General features: G+C 38.8%; 1 protein-coding gene across 4 annotated transcripts in view; it reads left to right on the top strand.

Moving 5' to 3' along the window:
- The window catches only part of inpp4b (inositol polyphosphate-4-phosphatase type II B), a 244,589-nt gene that overhangs the window by 182,578 nt on the left and 40,559 nt on the right, over window positions 1-21,452 (top strand). For all 4 annotated transcript variants that reach the window (XM_015371659.1, XM_015371654.1, XM_015371655.1 and 1 more), the window contains 2 exons: window positions 6,009-6,110; window positions 14,154-14,262. In XM_015371659.1, coding sequence (XP_015227145.1) covers window positions 6,009-6,110; window positions 14,154-14,262 — 211 coding nt within the window. The remainder of the gene's footprint in view (window positions 1-6,008; window positions 6,111-14,153; window positions 14,263-21,452) is intronic.

Consider the following 21,452-nt stretch of genomic DNA (forward strand, 5'->3'; position numbering starts at 1 on the left):
CCTGTGAGATCTACCTGGTTGGGCAAAAAGAACTCGCTGAACATGCTAGCAACCGCCTTCATAGGGTTGCAACAAATGGGCCTCCACACCCTTTTGCAACAAATTGGTCGGATGATTTGAAGCCAGAAACCATTTGTTTCCGCTTTTTTATGGAAGCTCCTGTTCTTACACAACCATTCCAGCAATTTAAGTTATTAGCTTTTAGTGATTAAAAAGTCCCAAGGGTGTTGTTTTAATAAGTTTGGCTGTGGGTAGTCTGTCAAGACTTCCAATATAAAGTTTATAATTTCACACACAACTGTTTCACACCACCAACAAACTTATCAAAGGAGGTGACTCTAAAGCTCAATGTCCACGCTATCCACTAATTTTCGAACATGCTTTATTGATAGTATAACATTAACACAGGATCAGCACAGCAAAATCAAGCAGAATTTAAAATTTGAAATCAAATACCAATTTTATTTAACCATCGACTAATTATCAGAGGCTTTGATGATTATTCCTAGTTAGGCAATATTAGATTATACTAACATTCTTATCATTTTGATATGAAACAAGGTATAATCTCACTCTTTTTATGAGCTTGAAACTGGATTTCAATAGTTTCACTCTCAAAGAGCTTTGTATGACCTGTGGTAACTTGACAGACATACCCGGACTGTCCATAGGGAGAACTGGGAGTATTCCCGGAGCGCCGGCCTGGGATTGGCCTGCTGGCCTGCATCTCTCTCTTTTTTTTTTAAGTCTGCCGGTGCAGCGGTGGCACGCCTGTCACTGAGAGGGACAGACCAGGCCTTTGGCCAGTAGCATTTGAGCAGGAACACAGACAGCAGAGTGTGAAGGACGTGTGTCTGGTGCCGGCTGCTTCAGTGTGGTAGCTAGCGAGTGGTGCAAGTGAGGATAAGAAGCAATGGACTCTGTCTTAGAACGTAGAAAAAGGCAGAGGGAAGGCAGCGCAGAGAGGGAGAGAAACAAAAAAGAAAGGCGCTGTAGGATTCAATTCAATTCAGTTTATTTATATAGCGCCAAATTCACAACACATGTCATCTCAAGGCACTTTACAGTTCAACCAGATCATACAGTCAAATTGATACAAAGTTTTCTATCTAAGGAAAACCAGTTGATTGCATCGACTCATTGACTCAAATACAATCCCTCACACTTAGCATGTTTGTAGCGACAGTGGAGAGGAAAAACTCCCTTTTAACAGGAAGAAACCTCCAGCAGAACCAGGCTCAGCGTGAGCGGCCATCTGCAGAGGCCGACTGGGGTTCAAGGAGACAGAAGCCAAAGGATGCAGCCAAATGCAGAACAGTAACAGATTTATTACAGCAGTAAAGTTCCTGTATTCCAACCTTAGAAATTACAGTAAGTCCTTCTACATCAGTGTTTCCCAACCTTTTTTGACTTGTGTTTACCTTTGGACAATTTTTCGTACCATGAGTCCCCCTCTCAGTCAAAAATACAGATTGTTATCCAAAAGTGGAACGTACAATAACTGAGATGAAGACTATTTTACTTAATCTTTTATTTTGAGCATTTAATTTAATAAATGTATGCTTTCCTTCTCAAATAAAAAAAACAACATAAATATGTTGCCTGGAAGTTAGTAAGGAATTGAAATAAATACAAAATAAAATTATATTATAAACTTGTATTTATAAAATTGAGCTTCCCTATATTCACATTTAAACTTGATAAAAAAATTAGACAGACTGACTTCATTCGTTTTGCTTTGTTTTCATCAAGACACTTGAGCTGCTTTGATGAGCTCTGACAGCTCAGTGTGAAAAACAGCTGATTCCAGGCTGTTCTCTACATCCAGTCTGTACCTATACTTGGTTTGATGTGTGTCAAAGCTGAATGTCAAAGGTGATTTCAAATATATAATAAAAACTTACTTTTTGGTTGATAAAAGCTTGTTTGATTATTCAGTTGGGTCCTCACAAAGCAAAACAGATCTTAAGAAATCCGTCATGTCAGTCAGTCATGTAACCAGGCCACCCTGACCTGGTTACATGACCCATTTTCACACCACTCGCCACACATGACATTTCTCTTGCATATTTCTCCATTCAGAATTCATTTAATTCTCATAGTACCTTGCTATATTTTTAGTAACTCTGATTAACTGCCTAATATAACCAATCGCAGACCAATCTATGAGTCATTTTTGCTTAATCTAACCAACCACAGAGAGCACCATGCAATATAAACCAATCAGAAGCAACGTAAGGCAGGTCTTGGTGTCACAAAATTTTAAATCCAGTAGACCTTCTACAGCTTATTGGTAGGTAACAATCATCAATCAATCATTTTCCCTTATTCTAACAGTTCCCTAATGGGGCAAAGTTTGATTCCCTGCCCGGGGTCTTTCTGCATAGAGTTTGCATGTTCTCCCTGTGCATGCGTGCGTTCTCTCTGGGTACTCAATCTTCCTCCCACAGCCCTAAAACATGATTTTTAGTTTGATTGGCATTTCTAAATAGTTTTCAAATTTCAAATTGTGTGTCTCTGTGTTGCCCTGCGACAGACTGGGTAACGCTGTCAAGGGTGTACCCCGCCTCTCGCCATAGGCAGGCTGAGATATGCCCAACCACGACCCTAATGGAATAAGCGGGAGAAGACCTGTGGTGTTTACAAATGGGCTGTCTAAATAACTTCAAAATGACATTTGAACTTTTTCTAAAAGGAGAAAAAACTAAAGAAAAAACTCTGTTTTTAGTTTATTTTTCTGTTTTTAGAAGCAAAATTGTTGTTGTCAAACCAAAACTTTGATTACATCAAGGTCTGATCTGGAATTTCAAAATTAAAGCCCCAAAAATCTATAGAATTGGCAATTTTTATATATTTTTCCATGACTATTGCTAAGTAATCCCCTTTTTCCAGTTACTAATTTCACTTCAGGGTGATAGTATAGAACCCCTAGATACTTCTCACCAGAGTTAACCTAAATCTGATGTTAAATTTCAAAATTAAAGCTTCCCAAAAATCTGTAAAATTGTTCGCTTTTATCTAAGTTGCTGTCAACATTGCTAAGAAACTCCAATTTTTCCAGTTACTTATTTGAATTCAGCGTGACAGTAGGACACCCCCACATACTTCTTACCAAAGGTCATCAAGGTCTGTTGAGGAATTTTAAAATTAAATCCTCTCAAAATCTGTAAAGCTGGTCACTTTTATCTAAGTTTCCATGCATATTGCTACAAAATTACCTCTTTCCAGTTACTGATTTTTAAGGGTGACACTAGATCCTTTTCATTAAATACCAAGTGATGTGATGTAGAATTTCAGAACTATAATATTTAGTACTTTTGGTAAAGAGGAATGAGGTACTAATGACATCACTCAAAGACACATCTGAGGCTTTACCAACATACAACTAGCCACCTTAACTCAGTCAGTTATTATCATTTCTATTAGGCTTTCCTAGTAAATTACTTAATTTAGTAATACAAACTGGGAGCTTATTTAATTTTATTCACATTTTATTAAAAATTCCCATAATTGTCCGGGAGAAAGCTGATAAATGGATGTGAAATGTAAAAAGCTCCCACAGGACAGAGCCTCTTCCACCTTTTTAATTAATCTAATTGGTTTTTCAGGCATGGCTCCAAGCTCAGAGGTTTGCTGTTCTTAAATAGGATTATTCCTGCATTAATATTAAATTGATGAGCTCTTATCCACATGTAACTGAAGGTCAGAGTCGTGTGCTGAGTGGAAGCTACGTTCTCTTGGCCATTTGAGTCACTCTGCTGTTTTAGTCTTAAAATGAAAACGGGGGTTTAAAACCAGAGAGAAGCCATCTTAGAAGTAGATTTTTACCTTTTGCAAACCTGTCAGAAATAGTTCCCACCATACAGATTTCTTTTCTTTAACATCTACATCTTTTTCAGGTCTGCATACAAATTGTGATGTCAGATCGAATAAAATAAAATGTGTTTAAAATTAACCATCCTGATCCAACCAGCTCCAAGCAGAAGGTAAATATTTCCCAAACCTGGAACTGTTGCTGTTCCCTTTGGTGCAACAGTTTCTACCACCTGGCACTGAGTGCTTCACGTCTTAAAGTGTTTCCATGTAGACTGACGTGTCTCCAGACCCACCGCTTCACAGACAGCAAATCAGGGCCAAGATGCCACTATTTAATTTATGTTTGTCTCATCTGACCAAGCCATGATAATTGACACACAAAGCAAGTAAAGAATGGATGCTGAAATTCCTACGACTGTTCTGTTTCCAAATTACACTGTTAAGGAGCTTCAGCAGCAGCTGAAGAAGGAATCCTTTCAAGCTTGCATGACTTGTGGGACCCCGAGGCAGCAAGCAGGTATGTTGAGGCCAACCATACCGCTGCCTGGGCGGTTGCAGAGGGAAAAACTGGGATAGGAGTTTTTAGAGGCCATAGTGAACGACTTTTGGTTGGTTCTCAAAGCAAAGAGTTGGACGGTGGAAGGAATACTTGGAGGATCTCCATAATCTGGCTGACATGCCTTCCATGGTGAAAGAAGAGACGAGATGCGTGGGGCCAAATTTGGTTATCACTAGTGTTGCACCGATACCGAAACCAGTATCGGACGGGGCCCCGATACTGCCCTAAAATTGTGGTATCGGTATCAGCGAGTACCAACAAATAGGGCACCAATACCATTTTGAGCCAAAAGTTTGTTTAACTATTGTCACCCACTCCTGGTAGGCAATAAAAAGTTCTACTGGATTCACTTTGTATTAGATTTTTTCCTGCTTCCCTAAGGTAGGCAGCAGCTTGACAAAGCCATGATGGCAATTATTTTACATTATTATGGTATCGGTATCGGCCGATACTGCACACCCAGGTATCAGGTATCGGGGCCAAAAAATGGCATCGGCGCAACACTAGTTGCACCGATGCCATGGTGGTCAAAAAACTCCACGGTTGCAAGGCTTTAGGGGTGAAAGAGATCTGCCCTGAGTACCTTAGAGGTCTGGAGGGGTCGGGCTGTCTTGGCTGTCACGCCTCTCTCAACATCGCATGGAGCTTTGGGAAAGGGCCCTCGAATGGTTGACTGAGGTTGTGGTTCCCCTGCATAAGAAAGGTGACCGCAGGGTGTGTTCCCACTATAGGGGATGTTTCCATAACCAGAATATGTGTAATATGAGTATTAAAATGAACTGTTCAGCATTTCAAATAAATAATTGAAATAACAACATTAATAATAATAACGAGCCGCTACAGTGAAGTTAAAAGTGATTCATATTTTTATAGTGCTTTGAAAGGTTGAGGCTTTGGTAATTATCACTGAATGAGTTCTTAATTGCATATACTTCCATAACTATAAAGAAATGACACATAGCCTTTTCATGAAAACATCTTCTTCTTTCAATAAACTCAGTTTGTTCCAACATCAGCAGAATGAGCAGCGGTGTGATGCTGACCTGCATCTATTCTGTTCAAAAAGACGACAAAGGTCGTTGTTTAATCTCCACTAACATGCAAACTCAAGAAAAAGTCATTATTGTACTGCAGACAGCTTCTACACACTGTGCTCATCACAAATTTACTGCTTTATTAAAAGCCGTATATCACCCAGAACATTGCTCTGACAGGATTGGCTTATTGAGCAGAAATCTCATTAAAATCACCTTTTCTCTGTGGTTTGGGTGAGTTTGGAGAAACAATTTTGGTGCTGTTCTTCCTCCCAGGCTGTAATTACTCCACCTTGTTGGATCAAGATGCATTGTAATAAAAAAATGTTTGGTTGTTATTTTATAGATTAGGACGGGACGGTTTATTTACTTCCCAGACATGTAAGCATATCTCTCTGAGATTCATTTCCTGTGGTTATCTTCTGAACTTTAAAACCAAAAATATTTCTAGTGTTTTCATCACACACTTTGGTGCTTTTAAGAAGAAATAAATCTGTATTATTATTATAACATTTTAATTTGCCATCCGTCTACCTGAATATGGTAATGCTGTTGTTTACCAGCATTAATTTTAGACGCTGTCTTTTGTCTTTGTTCAGGGTCGTTCAAGCCGAGCTGCTGCAAAGCCCAGAAGTCTCTGGAGTTCATTCCAATAAACCTGCACACTCAGAGGATGAGGGTCACCTGCCCCCAAAAAACAGGTACCGTTTGATTAAGATGACTGCTGTTGACTTAAGAATGTGACAGACGGATGCTTCAGTGACAGGACTGGTCGCCTTTTCCACTCCTTTATGTCTGATGGAAAAGCAGCTGTCATCGTCACATTTTATTGTCTCTGTTGTGGATTTTCCTCACAGGAATGTTTCCAGGTCATCACTCGGGTTAAAAGGTGAGAATTAGCTTGGCTAGAAAACAGATGAAATACTAATGAAGCCCTTTGCGTTTTTGCAGAGTGGAATAATAGGAGAGTGCGTCCGGCTGCTGTTGGCCTGGAACTGTCTCTGTGCATTAACTGCTTCCCTTCCAGCGGGGAGCGGCTCTAAACACGGATGATTGATGGAAAGACGGGCAAACAAACACAGGTTTAAACTGTCACTCTTCCATCAAGTACCTGAGGGATGAAGGATGAGTTAAGCCTCATCAAATCATCATGTAGGTCTTGGTTTCTCTGCCAAGGCAGAATAATAACTAAAACCACATCAAAACCGACCTTGAAGGCGTTTGTTCACTGATCGATGGACACGTGGATAATTAGCCTCTTTGGGCCCAATTTTCTTCATATCTGGCTTTCGGTGGAGGTGCTCCGCTGATGTGTGAAGCGAATTCTATCCACCCATCCACCGCTTCTCTGGCTCACCTAAGATTCTTAAGAAAAGGGGGAATGTGATCATTTATTTCATATCTCTTGTCAAACAATGAAGGACTATCATTTCCCAAACTGTGAGACATGTTTCTCTTTTTACTTTTAATTTGTTTGGAAAACTATAAAAAAAAAAAAAAAGACTTATTTTTGGTGTAAATAGGTTAAAATAAGTAGACAATCATAATATATTTAGCTCTAAATTTTAACAGATGAAACTGATTTTGTGTTAAAGGTATTGTGGAGGATTTTCTTGAGACCTGCCCTCTCCAACTTAAAAAAACAATGTGCATGCAGGAGCATGTATGAGCCCATTTCTCATCGTGCACGCTTTGATTAAAAGTTGCTGTTCTCAAAGCTCACAAAAGCTTACTGTGACCAAACGTCCGCCCTGACCCACAAATCCCTCAATAACTATATAGACCGGGGACTTTATAGTGAACTCAGTCAACTTACCGACAGATGATCACTTCCCCGTCGGTCCGTTGAGCAGTGCATGCATTATCTTTGATATTATATATATATATATATATATATATATTTTTTTTTTTTTTTTTTTTTACAGTGTCCTGTCTAGCGATGTGGAAAAAAGATTTTTTAATAATTGTCTTGCAAAAAAGAGCCCAACAGATTTAACTTTCACAGGTGGAGCAGTACGGCTATTGCCATAGTGTTCTGCTTGATTTATGCATATAAATTGCTTTATTATAATTATGCAAGGAGTTTTTCTTTGATATTAGTCCCATAATGCTTTGCGAGGAGAGCTCTCTGCACAAAGCATTCTGGGACTTACAGTATCTGCCACTTCTGACCCTTTCTTTTCTTCTCATACACTTCTTAGACACTTTTTCTCTTACGAACCTCTGCCGTTTTTAAAGAACCGCGGAAAAAATGTGAGTTTCAATGACTATCTGAAACCATAGCTCACCACAGATATATACGCCTGAAAGTCTGCATGCGCAGAAAATTATAGCTAATGGGACGACCGCGTAAGACAGCCTTACGTAAGCATATCACCAGAATGATTGACAATTTGGAGGACCACTTATTTAGATGATCCACCCAGAAATAAATAAAAGATCATCCTCTATACCTATAAGTTGGTTTAAATTGAATCTGTAAAAAGCACAGCTGATATAATTTAATTTGAAAAGCAGAAAAATGGGAAAGCTGAGGAAAAATAAATGCTCTCTCATGTTCGACAGGTGCAGTTTTGCCTCTTTTGAAGGAAACAGCCCAGATTTGACACAAAGCCACTCTTTGAGAGGAAAAAGTAGCCATCTCTGATTTACTGATGAAGAAATGGACTCTCATCACAGGGTTTTCTGTTTCTCCAAACTGCAGAAAGCACCTCAGGATCAAGAGCACATTTAGGATGGAATACTAAAACCAATAACAGATTTTTTATTATGAAACTGAAGACTATAAATGATTAAGGGATTATCTATTATTTAAACTGATTGTTAAGAGGTTAAAAAGCTGAAGAGCATCTTTTAAAGCAAGGATACTGTACTAATGCGTAATGTATTATCCTAACAGGAATAGTGATTTCACTGCTGTAGCATTTATTTTTTTGCATGGGGTTTGCATGTTTTCTCTGTGAATGTGTTGGTTTCTCTCTGGGTACTCCAGCTTCCTCCTACAGTCCAAAAACATGAAATGGCATCTCTAAGTTGCCCTTAGTTGTTAATCTTTGTGATGGACTCGTTGCCTGACCAGCATGGACCCCACCTGTAGATAGAAACCAGGCCGCATAAGATGGACGGACATTTTATTACAGATTCAGACATTTTTCTGAACGAGAGGATGAGTGCGGCCCAGATGTTTCTGATGTTCAGGGTGGCAAATACTTTTCCACAGCATCCTGCCATGGTTCTTTATTCCAGAAGAACTGGTCTAACTGGAATCTTCTTCTGTAACATCAGTTTGGTTGTCAATCAATAATCAGAGGAGCTGATTTATTGGTAACAGCATCTACACACATGCAGAACATCAGTTCTTGTACCAGGTGATAACCTGAACAGAGATCTTTTCAAAATATTTCATGTTTTGAAGAAAGAAAAACCCTAAAGCAGCCCTATCCCCCCACCTGATTACTTTTGGCATCATATAATCCAATATTGGCTTCTAAAGAACCAGTCTGACATCATGAAGTAGGTTAATAATTCTCTTTTTCATTTATATGCTGATGACTGATATTCTATTTTTTCTGTAAAGCACAGAGGATATTGTGTCCAGCCTCTCTGTGACGGTCTCATGAATACATTTCCTATACTTTAAAAAGGAGATCCTAAAAAAAAAATCCTACAGTTAAGGCTTAATAGCTCCAGTATCTCCTGTTCAGATCTTTTGTCCCATATGCTGAAAATCTCATTATAATTCTGGGTCTGAGAAAGGAACAACCAACAGTGAAGTCACAGCATGTCACTGAATGTCAAATATTGGACATGTTCTGGAGACAGTAAGATATGCTAATATTACCTTATATATCACAATATTTAGTGTTTTGAAATTAGTCAGACTCAGATCCCTGATTTCAAACTGGTGAAAAGGTTATCACTCAGCTTCTAACTTTTACCAGGAAACATCAGTACCTTCATCAGATTTTAGCTTCACTGGCTTCCAGCAATTATTTGATTTATTTCATTATTCTCTGATTTGTTTCTCATCAGTTATCTTGGTCCAGCTTCTTTCTCTGAGCTGCAGCACCCAACTGTTCCATCTAGTTCCTCTAGATCTGTAAAGCTCAGACACTGTTAGAGGTTTTAAAGATGTTACATTTAGTAAAACTTTGCTCAGCCTTTGTTCCTAGACTTCTTCTCTTACTGTCATCAAATCATACTTTTTTACCCATGGCCTCAAAGCCATCCTGATATTTTGGATATTACTTTTTTTTTTCCTGTCGCTCTTAGTTCCTGTTTGTTTTCACTATTTTGTTGATCATTTTTCAGCTTGTGCAGATTTTCTGTCTCTTTATTGACCCTTCCTTCTTTGAAAGCTCGATGGCTAGCCTCGCTCTTGTTATTTATTGCTATTTACGCGGTACGGATGGATATGATCTCAGACATAACAGAATCCGAAGCAAGTCAAGAACAGATGGGAGAGAGTGTTACCGTCATCTACCAGTTCAGAAATGGTTATAAATGAGATTTTTGGACCCCATCAAATCACTTAGAGGCATTTACCATGAATGGAGAAAATATTACACAATGGTGAACATTTCCACCAGAATTACTCTAAAACTTCCTCACTTGTTCATCTGAGGGGTTACCCAGAAAAATACCTGAATCCCTGGAGATCTCATGTGTCTCATCTCAAATTCAGAGTTTATGGTTCAGTAACGTTAAAATGAAACGGGCACAGCTGCTAACAGTGTTGTGCATGAAGGCGTTCACCGAATACATTCATATTTTTAGTGAACGGTGAACTGAAATAATAAACGAGATCAACGTTCACTTTGAGAATAATGAGCAACACACAGTTCATTTTCACTTTCAACTAGTGTTGCACCGATACCGATACCAGTATCGGACGGGGCCCCGATACTGCCCTAAAATGGTGGTATCGGTATCGGCGAGTACCAACAAATAGGGCACCGATACCATTTTGAGAGCCATAAGTTTATTCAACTATTGTCACCCATTCCAGTTAGGAAATAAAAAGTTCTTCTGGATTCACTTTGTACTAGATTTTTCCTTCTTCACAAAGGTAGGCAGCAGCTTGACAAAACCATGATGGCAATTATTTTACATTATTATGGTATCGGTATCGGCCGATACTGCACAGCCAGGTATCGGATATCGGGGCCAAAAAATGGCATCGGCGCAACACTACTTTCAACTAATAATGACACTTTTTATTGGAGAACGTCGGTTTTTACAGCACTTATTACGGTAAACAGCATGACAGACCAGCATGTCTACTACTAGTACTTTTCTGCACAATTCAGACTAATCTACTGATATTTCTGATGCCAGTTTTGCAAAGCACCTGGCAGAATTTTATGAAATAACAAAGGCAGATGGGGACAGAAAAAAACTCACCGGAACTGAACAAACATGTCAGTACGTGAGCCACGTCCACTTCAATTTTAAAGCGACACATCCGAGCTATCTTGTGAAATATCTGCTTCTAAATGAGGAAGGTAAAAAATCATCCTTAATACAGATCTTTTCAGCAGAACCTGAATGTTTCTTTATGTTTTAGAAGTTCTGTGTAATTTGGCTAAATAAAGGATTCACTGCACATAGACTATACCTTGGCTGCATTGAGTATTTTCCATTTGTATCTATATACAGTATTATGATGACACATTTCTTTCGGGTGTGTCATATAATCTACATATTGGGCTGAGTCATTTTTTTTCACTTTGTCTTTTGATCAGAGAGAAAGGAAATCAGAATCAAATAATAACACTGCAGCCTCTGCAGAGAATTAATTTGTTTCGCTGTGAATAGATTTTCACAGCTGTAAAATATTTCTAAACACATCAGTCTAAGAGCTGAGATAAAGACATTGTTCAGCAGAATGTTTTCTTGTTCGCAGATTGCTGTGTGTGAATTATAATTACTCATTTCTATCAGTTTTCTTTGTACATTATCTTCTTGGTGTTCTCACTCCTTTAACTCCTTGTTTTTGGTGTTGATTAAAAGAGAAATGTAAAAAAATTAAAGAAAGAACAGAGAATGCATCTGTGATTGGTCTGATCGTCTCTAAACGTTTCCCCTTGTGCTGCTGTAGCAGAACTGGTTTGGGTTCATAAAAAATGAAGGTTACTCTGTAAATTACAGTGAAAGGACTAGTTAGCTGCAGACAAATACTAGCTGAGATACCCCCCTAATTCTGATTTTATTGGGCCTTTATTTAGAAAGCAGTGTTACGGAAATCGATGTGAGGGAGGAAGGAGGACAAGCACCCAAGGAGACAGCCCCCATTTCATCTTTCTGAGTAAATGGTTGAGGTCGAATGTATTGTTGGATCTGACCTCCTAACTTGAATAGTACTCATGATTGGAGTGATTCAAGGGCAGAAAACTCAAACCAGCTCCTAATTCTTTTTCCTGTCATAAGATGAACAGTTAGAACTCTACCATGGAAAGGAAAGGAAGACGCTGTGCTGAATCCAGAAAACCTTAAATCTGGTCATCATTACAGGGTATAAACCTACAGGACTTCATTAGAGCACAAACTAATCCAAACAGTTTGCTTCAGACTCATAGACAGCTAAAAGAAATATGACAGAAAACATGGTTGTTCAACAGTAATGTGACTTTTAAACAGTGCACTTCAAAAAATGGAAATCTAAATGGGCAATGGCGTCGGGTGCAGGAGTTTGCCATGCAATCAGAGGGTTTTCGGTTCAAGCCCCGGCTCCAGCTTTCAGGGTCGTTGTGTCCTTGGGCAAGACACTTCACCTGCATTCCAGTCAGCGAGCCCCAGGACAGCTGTGGCTACAATGTAGTTTGCTACTGTGTGGGAATGGGTGAATGACTGAATGTAGTGTAAAACGCTTTGGTCAAGTCTTCCGGCTTCAAAAAGTGCTACGTAAGTGCAGGCCAGTTACCATTTAAATACGTAATTTCTTCCTAAAATAAGTACATTTGTTCTTGAATTGAGGAGGCAAGTGAGATACAAGATAATTTACATTTAAAATAAGAAAAAAACTATTGCATTGTCTTGTTTAAAGTGCATATCATCTAATTATCTTATTTTACGAGTAAATATACTCATTCCATTGGCAAGCTATCTTATTTACCTACTCCATTTAAAGGTAAATACACTTAATTTAAGAAATATTGACTGTTTTTGTAGATTGTTTTTGCTGTGTAGTTACCTGAAAAGCTTTTAGAGGATAAACAGAAAGATGATGCATCTCTCTGGTTCTGTATCAGGTCTTCGGTGTTTTTTTTTTGTTTGTTTTTTTTTCAAAGAAAACTATGAAAAAGCTTATTAACAGTTGGTTAGTTGTTAGTTAATGTTCCTCAGCTTGCCAGTTTTCATATGTCTTCAGTTTACAGAATCTAGGAAGGCCTTCTTCCCTCTGGACCTTCTTTCTAGAGATACCTTCTTATCATTGGGGGTCCCTCGGAATGAATCTCAATATGAGAGTTTCTGGAGAAGACCCCAAACCCCGTACTATGATTTTTTTCCTTCTGGTTTAATTGCCATCTTCAGTCATTATAATTCAAACAAGACCTGCTCTGTGCCTGGCTGCCTGTGAAGTGTTTGTTTCATTTTGAGGCTGATTGGAGTGAAGCACTGTGACAATGGCTGTCCTTCTGCCCTCACATGGGACCAATCAACCTACAAAAGCACCGGGGCCATTTTAGTGAAATTTACAGTTTGAGAAAAGTGTAGAAGAGATCATTGTTTTATTGAGTAACAACTTTTCTAACAGGGCTTCAAATGTTTAATTCACACATGATGTTGGCAGCTACTCAGCTAATTCACATTTACAAAGAAATCAACCCAAATTTGCTGATAAATGAAGTGGAACCACAAAGGAAGTATTGGATGATTGAAGAAGCAGTAGCTAAGAGCCATTGAACTCTGTTATTTAAAATGCCCCAGGCAAAGCTGCCTCCAGTGTTTAAGAGTTTTTAATGAGGTTAATTATTTATTATTTATTATCGGCTTCAGTTTTCCACTTTACAAAACATGACTTAAGGTCCTTAACTTTCCTTTTATTATATCGGGGTCATTTTGGATCTAATCTACATCTGCTGTGAAAAAGTCACAAGTATAGCTTTACTGGTAAAATGTTGTTTGATTCTTATTTTCCACCATAAAATAAGTATATTTAACTGTGTTCACATCTGTGTCTGAAGATCTATAACCTGTTAAGATGTTGTTTCTTCATCACATTTCCATTGTTTAGTAGATTAGACATTAAACCAAACCCTTTTAATTCAAAGAGCCACTTTACCATCATGGCTGCAAAAGAAGAGCCACTGTAAAAAAAAAAAAAAAATATTTGATATTAAAAAGCTGGAAAAATTAAAGAAAGGTTTTCAATTATCGTGATTTAAATGAAAAATGATAATTTCCCCTCTACAAGGGGATATTATGGAAACAAGGCTTTTATTTTGTAGAATGAGCCACCAAAAATATGAAGGATAAAGAAGGATATTTAATCTGCCTTAAAGTATAAAAACTATTAATGTTAAAAAAAAAAAATGAAGTAAATTCTTTAGCCTGTACTGTTGCTCTTTCTTGCTGCCTTCATAGATGAAATAATTTCTTACCCGGCTTAGTTGGAGCCACTTAAGGGGCCAAAGAGTCCTAGGCTGCAGACCCCTATTCTGGCCCCTCCTGCAGTTCAGTTCTCTGTGTCCCATCTTATGTACAGCAAACTAAACGTTTGTTTGTTTGTTTTCCCTTTCCAGATGCTTTGTACGACATTATCACCGTGGGTGCTCCTGCTGCCCACTTCCAGGGCTTCAAGTGTGGAGGCCTCCAGCGTCTTCTAAGCAGATATGAAACAGAGAAGAAGAGGTAAAAAAAAAAGCAGACATTTCCTCTAAAAAGGATGTACTTAAGAAAAAAAAGGGTGATTTTATTTAAAAATCATACTGATGAAAGAGACTCTTCCTAAAAACCAAATTCTAACTTCTTAATTTAAACTGACAGATACATTAGTTTGGTTTCAGAGGTCTGAGGCAGTCACTTAACTCCAGTTCATGTTGAAATGAGACTGGAGCTCCACAGCGTTGACTTGATTGGAGGCAGCAGGCTGCAATGTCTGCTGCACCTGTTCATTTTCCAGCTTCATTAACTGGATTGTGTGTTCTCTCTCAGCAAAGGGCCACAGATCATGGAAGTCTGCAGGGACCGCAAGCTCACTGCTGGACCAACGGTTGGAAGGAAATAAATCTCTGAATAAGAAAAAAATCATATTAATAGAAAAAAAGAAATGTTCAAACCAGCATGAATAAAATCAATCTATTATAAGAGATTTTCTTAAAATCTTGTAAGAATTCAACTTATGGTTTTAAAACAATGTGTTAGGATGGGGGGTCGTCACCGGGAGAGCCAATAGAAGTCACAAAAAAAACCTTCAAAAGAAGGCTGACTGAAAACATGCTTAGTTACTAAGCTTTTATTATGGAAACATTAAATCTTGAATTCATCACAGAAAACCATCATTTTTCTTCAAATACCTGCTGCTGTGTCCGACCTAATATTTGTTGGAAATAAATCTGTCCTCAGTTGGATCTGCTAAATTGTTCAATAATTCATTGATTTGACTGCGACTAAAAGGCCTTTCTGCCAGGTTATTAATTATTCATATCAGAACGGAGCTGACAGTATTTGAGCTCTGACTGAGTTGTGGCTGTAACATTTTTACTGTCTGGCTGAACAAATCATGACTGAAAAAAACTCAGAAAAGATGATGTATTCTGCTGTGTAAATAACATGTTTGTTTTTTTATAAACCTGCTCCCAGAAACATTTAAAGTTAGTCAGAAAAAGGGGTTCAGATGTCATATGGGTGGGTTAACCAAGCCTAGGTTGTAAGAAGTCAACCTAGTTTGTAAACAACTCAAACCCAGAAAAAGGTTTCCGATCTTAAATAAAACTAAAAAGATGTTAAGAGACGTTTCATGTGTTTGTGTGAAAGACTCAGAAAAACGTCTCTGAAAACTGGACCGTTGAAATGTAAGTTTTTGTTTTACTGCCGTCTCATTAGACCTGACATGGGAAGCTTCAGAGTTTGATTTCCTTACCTCGCCTCTCGCTCAGTGCGTGGTAACACCATAGACTTGTTTCAAGTCTTTTTTTTGTCTCAGTGTTTGAAGCATTTTAAAGATTGTTCTGACTTTAGGTTTGGGCCAGTAGCTCGTTATGTTCAGCTGTTTCACTCACTTTGTTTCACATTAATTCATAACAAATGACATCTGAGGCAAATTTACGAGACAGACAGGTTCATTTGTTTTGTTCCCCAAATCAATCTAAACATAACCAGAATGAAAACAACCCAATTCAAAATAGCTGACCAATGAACTGCTGAGTGAGATCTTGTCTTTCCTATTTTAAAGAGCAGTAAAGAGATATATCTGATGTCATACTATCGGAAGATTATGAAGGTCTGATGATTAAATCCAAGATCAAAACTAAAATACAAACACTTCTGTTTTTACTGTTTTTTAGAGCATTTTTCTCTGTCAGTAAGTGAGGCACCAGTGATCTATTTCTTCTTCTGCTTTCGGCTTCACCTTTTGAAGGATCGCCACTCTTTTTTTCCCTTTAACTCTATCTTCTGCATCTTCTTCTTTCACACAAATACCTTCATGTCCCCTTTAACTTCATCCTTAAATCTCCTCCCTGGTCTTCTTCTTTACCTCCTGCCTGGAGGCTCCAGTCTCAGGATCCTTCTTACTATGCAATCCAGCATCTGTGCATCAGCTTGGCCTCTCCGGCTTTTATCTCCTCTAGAGCTCCTTTCACACATAAATGTTATTTAGTGGGACCAATATTGCAGAACAAGAATTAGCACCATAAATACATGGACCAGTGGTTCTTACAGTGGCGTTAAGAAAACTACTGAAAAAAGATCCAACTTAGGTGGATTTAACAGTCAGAGGAGCGACTGGCAGAGATCAGGGGAGGATGTGGCTGATTCTCTTCCACTCTCTGCTCCGTCAGAGAGGAGATCTGTTTTTTCCAGGTCTGACCAGATTTCCAGCCATCGTTAAGAACTTGTCTGCTTGTTTGATAAAGTGCTTGAGAAAATGTTGCCAGCCTCTTTGTCAGTAATGCTTTTGTTGCAGAGTTTAACAACGTATACCTGGAATCAAGACTGTTGCTAGGCAACATGTCACTACAAACATTTCACATAAACTCACAAATGCCTCACCGTTTAATGTAACAGCTTTGTTCACACCAGAGTGCTCCTGATAAATTAGTGGGTCAGTTTTAAACAGTAAATCAGTTCTGGCTTTATTCACACTTAGCCCTGACCCAGTAAACTACTGGGAAGATACTGGGTCAGGTTGTAAGTGTGAAACTCCTCGGATGTACTCCTTTCCATTATTATCACACCCTAGAAGAAGCTAAACATATCCTTCATCAGTTCCACCAAGTCTAACCCAATCACTGCTGGTCTCATTTTCTACATCTTCATTAAACTGTATATATTTTTTTCCACCTTTTTTTTATAGTCATTACAGTGTCACAAGTACAGAGCAACGAAATGAACTCTCTGCATTTAACCCATCCCTTTGGGGAGCAGTGAGCTGCCAATGTTCAGTACCCGGGGAGCAGTGTGGGGTTAAGGGTCTTTTGCAGAGAGACCCAGAGTGGCCGTCTGTGGGAACTCAGAACCTCTGGATTCCAAGCTCTATGCCCTAACCACTAGGCCTCCACTCCCCCTTTAGTCACATCTAATGCTACTCCATCTGTTCCAACCTGCCCTGGCACGTTACCTCACCCCTTCACCCCCTCAGATGTCATTGCTACAAACACCTGTATTGAATATCTAGATTACCTCACTGGCTCTGTAAATGAGGTGATAGTGGAGACAGGGTGATTGGAACAGAGATTCATCTAAAAGCTGTAAAACACCATGGCCTGAACGTCCGCCCTTACCCCTAAATCCCTCACTCACTTTACAGAGCGGGGACTATATGGTGGACTTTATAGTGAACTCACTTAACAGATGCGAACCCCTTTTCGCTCCCTGTTGGTCACGTAACTCTGCCTCCTCGCACAGGTAGATTTACCATATTTGTTATTTCTCATGTTTATTCTTGTACCGTACATCACTTGCAAAGCAATCTGGGATATTTCTGCTCCTCTGGAGACCACGGATGATCCCTACTTTTCAAGGTGCATTGTTGGAAATTTCGAGTCCACCACTTTTTCATCCACTAGACGTTCGGACACTAATTTAAAATGGCATAACCAGTATATTGTATAGTGCCCTATATAATGGTTAGGACGGTCTTTCGGACGCAGCCCAGGCCTCCTGGACTGCAGTTGGAGACCACTGCTCTAGATTGTTGAACTTCAGTGATAAAAACTCTATATCTTCTGTATCTCTGCTTCATATAGCCTCGTAGCTCCATCTTGATCCTTCTAATTCACTCACTTATATACTAACCATTCCTCTCCTTTTTAGACCAATCCTCCATCTTTCTAGACTTTCCTTCACCTCCCTGCTTCCATTACAAATCACAGTGTCATCTGCAAACACTGTAATCCATCAATCTGTTTATCACCATAGTAAACAAGAAGTAGCTAAGAGGCAATCCTTTATGAGCCGTACACTAACCAATCTCTTCCATGTCCTGCAGCACTCTTACATACTTCTTTACCAGTTCAGTCTTTCTCCTACAAAATTGCAGTTATTCTCACTGTATCAAATCATATGCTTTCTCTATATCTAGAAAAACACAATTGATGTGGTTACAAATAATCTTGGATTTCTCAATTTATATAAGGAGTTGTAACAGACAAAATTAATGCAGTAAATACAAATGTCCATCAGGGCAGTCATTAAAGATGCTGTGTACAAAATGTCTAACAATCCGTTTTGTTCACCATCAGATCATTTCTGTCAGCTAAACAGTGACCAATGCCTCATGTTTTTGTCATGCCCTTGGAGAGCAGGTTGGTCAAGAACTGTTATAGGGTCTTTATGTTGTAATATATGAAATATATATGAAGCTATATGAAACCTCAGGACAGGAAGATGCTGTAGATTTGTGCTCTTATTGTTCAATGGTTGCAGGCAGCAGCTGCATGTTGGCACGCGGCCCTTAGACTGATGCCTAAATAGGCAAAAGGTGATTCTTTTCCTCCCTCCATCATTGCTCCCCATAGAGTGTAAAGTCATTACAGGCCATGCCAGAGCTAATTAGTTACAGAGTTTGCAGAAGTAGAATGAGTTAGAGAGAAAAGACCAAAAGTGAAAGTGGAGTGAAGTGTAGGCATGAAATGGAAAAGAAATGACGGGAAAATAGTTTGAGGCTTTTACAGATTGAAAAAAAAGAAGTGAGCATTTGAACTTGCTGAAGATGGTCAGTTTTGTCTGCCTGCATGACCGGTGATAAGGTTAGCATATTTCTGGGAAGCCACTGAAGTGAAATCATTCAATTTGCCTCAGAGATTAGGCTTCAGAGGTAACTCTCTGGGGAGATGTGGCTTTTTTTTCATATTTGATTTAGCTAATGACTCAGTGTAGCTCAGATTTTCCAATTTTCCACTTGGCTAACTGGCTGCAAAGTGTAGTTCATGTTTGACCTGAAATGTATGGTCAGATGGAGGGCCAAACCCTTATTTCAGGTTCTAGTCACTGCTGTTAAGTTGAGCTCATCTTTATTCCACTAAAGTGCTTGATGAGGCACTCTGTGCATCAGCTTACAGCAGTCTGGATATTTACAGCTGAATTTCCCCAAACTGCTCTGCAAGTTGCAAAACGTGTCCAGGATCCGCCCACCCCCACACCAACCCCACATTGTTGTTACCAGGTTGGTAATAAAAGAGTTATATGTCTGTGTTCTGTGGACACTGGAAGAGCTGATCTTTCTGGAGCCATTAACAACCTGCACCGGCCCAACTTGGCATCAGAACCAGTGCGCTTTATGGCCCATCGCTTACAATGGATGTCCAATGTAGTTCTCACTCAGACAAAGAAAAAATATCTTTGTTTTTTTCCTGTCAGTCTGTTGCTTGTTCAAAATCAAACCATGTAAACCCATTAGATTTTCTGAGCAGGTCCAATTTGTCATTAAAACAGTCTTCTGAATCATCTACCTGGTCTGAAGAAAAATTAAATATCATTAAAAATACCTTCAATCTTAGAGTCCAATGTTTGTATAGGGAAGATTTCACAAATTCTGTAAATTCAATTCAATTCATTTCAACAGGGCCAATTATCTACAACACATTTAATCTCAAGGCGTTTTACAGAGACAATCCAATCAGATCATCCAGGGAGCTGCGAATTAGCGGGGTCGGCTCCTCACCAGGTGGGATGTTGGTGACCAGGGGTCAGAAATCTACTTTTCACCCTCCCAAGCTGCTCTGCATCAACTGGAGGATCACTACATGCACCAGGGATGCTCTGATCAGGTTTTTTCCCATTGATACCTATCACCCAAAAGCACAGATCACTCCTGATCACATGGATTGGGTGTAAATTATTTGATTCAGGTATAAATGTTACAACTGTGATCCAGCTAAATTTAAACATAAATCAATTATTTTAGACAAAATATTCAGAACCACTTCCCAGCACAATGCAGAAAGAATTCAGTCAAAAAGAGGGATGAAAAACAGCTTTGATTTAACAGATTCAAAACAGTTATACATACATCAATATAAAAAAAACCTGCTGAAATCAACTTATGTCATGCAACAAGGAACATTCAGTCAAATTTGCATCTAAATAAACAATCATAAGTTACTAAATCAAAGTTGCCCGAGAGCCTGACTGATTGTTCAGTGGATGAGCAAACTCTGCTGTCAAAGAGTCAGTGAGGCGCTAACACCCTCCTTCTGGCTCTGATGAGTTTTTGGTTTCTTTTCTGACAGAGGAGTAATAGTTTCCACAGATGATCTGCATCGTGTTGGAACAAAGCAAAAGTTTTAATACATATATTACAACTTTACTTTTATTATTGATACATCCTGCAGCTTTAGGGAGACATTCACTGGGAGCAGACCTGACTGCAGAAACAAATCAAAGGGGGGCATTCCATTTTTCCAGGGGGGCAGACTTTCTCAACAAACGTTTTTTTTTTGTCTTGGGCTTTTCAATGGTTCTATGACTACTACTGCAGTGCTGAGAGAATAAAATATATCAGTAAAATACCAAAATAAAAATAAAAAATAGTTGAAAAAACAAATATTGTAATGTTTCTATTCACTCAAAAATCAGCCCAAATATATACATTGATAAACATGAGCACTGATGTCAGGCCCAAGTCAACATTCATACAAGTAGATTGAACTACAGCAGCACCAAGCAATGTTTGCACCACTTTCATCTGGAAAATAATTCAGCATCATTGCATCAGAAAAGAATAGACTCAAGAATAGTTTATTTCGAACAGCTACAAAGTCAATCATCCCCCTGCTGGCAGACATTAAACAACCCCTAAAAACCCTCTATACCTCCAGCCCGTTTTATAGACTGTTTCAGCACAAGCTGCACTTTTTGGAAATACTCCATGCCACCATCCATGAACAGATGTTCTTGTTTATGTTTTCAGTCTTCTCTAAGGATACTAATTCTTATGTCTTTGTATTACGTGTGTAATTACAGCTGGTGTCTGTCAGAAAACTCTCAATGAGGCTATATAATGACAATAGAAACAATAGAAATGGAGCTGGAGGATCAGATCAGGGTTTTAACCTTTTGCCTGCAAGTAATCCTGGTTTGTGTGTGTGTGTTTCGGGCTGTCACGGTATGTGTACCATGACCTTCGTGGTTGTTGTAACTATGATGTCATCACTCAAGCTTTTTCAATCTAGCTGTTACACTATTAGCTTCTCACTGCTGTAGCTAACTGCAAGAATGAAGGTTTACTCCATTGTTAATTTTAGATCTTAGCTTTCAACAGAAATTATTGCGTTGATTCCTTCTCACTCTTTTTTTTTTTTTTACAAAAATCACACACCCGAGTATAAAGCATACATATATATTAAAAAATTAGGTTTCAAGAAAAAATATACTCTTAC

This window comes from Cyprinodon variegatus, unplaced genomic scaffold (assembly GCF_000732505.1).
Source record: "Cyprinodon variegatus isolate N-32 unplaced genomic scaffold, C_variegatus-1.0 Scaffold61, whole genome shotgun sequence".
Lineage (NCBI taxonomy): Eukaryota > Metazoa > Chordata > Actinopteri > Cyprinodontiformes > Cyprinodontidae > Cyprinodon > Cyprinodon variegatus.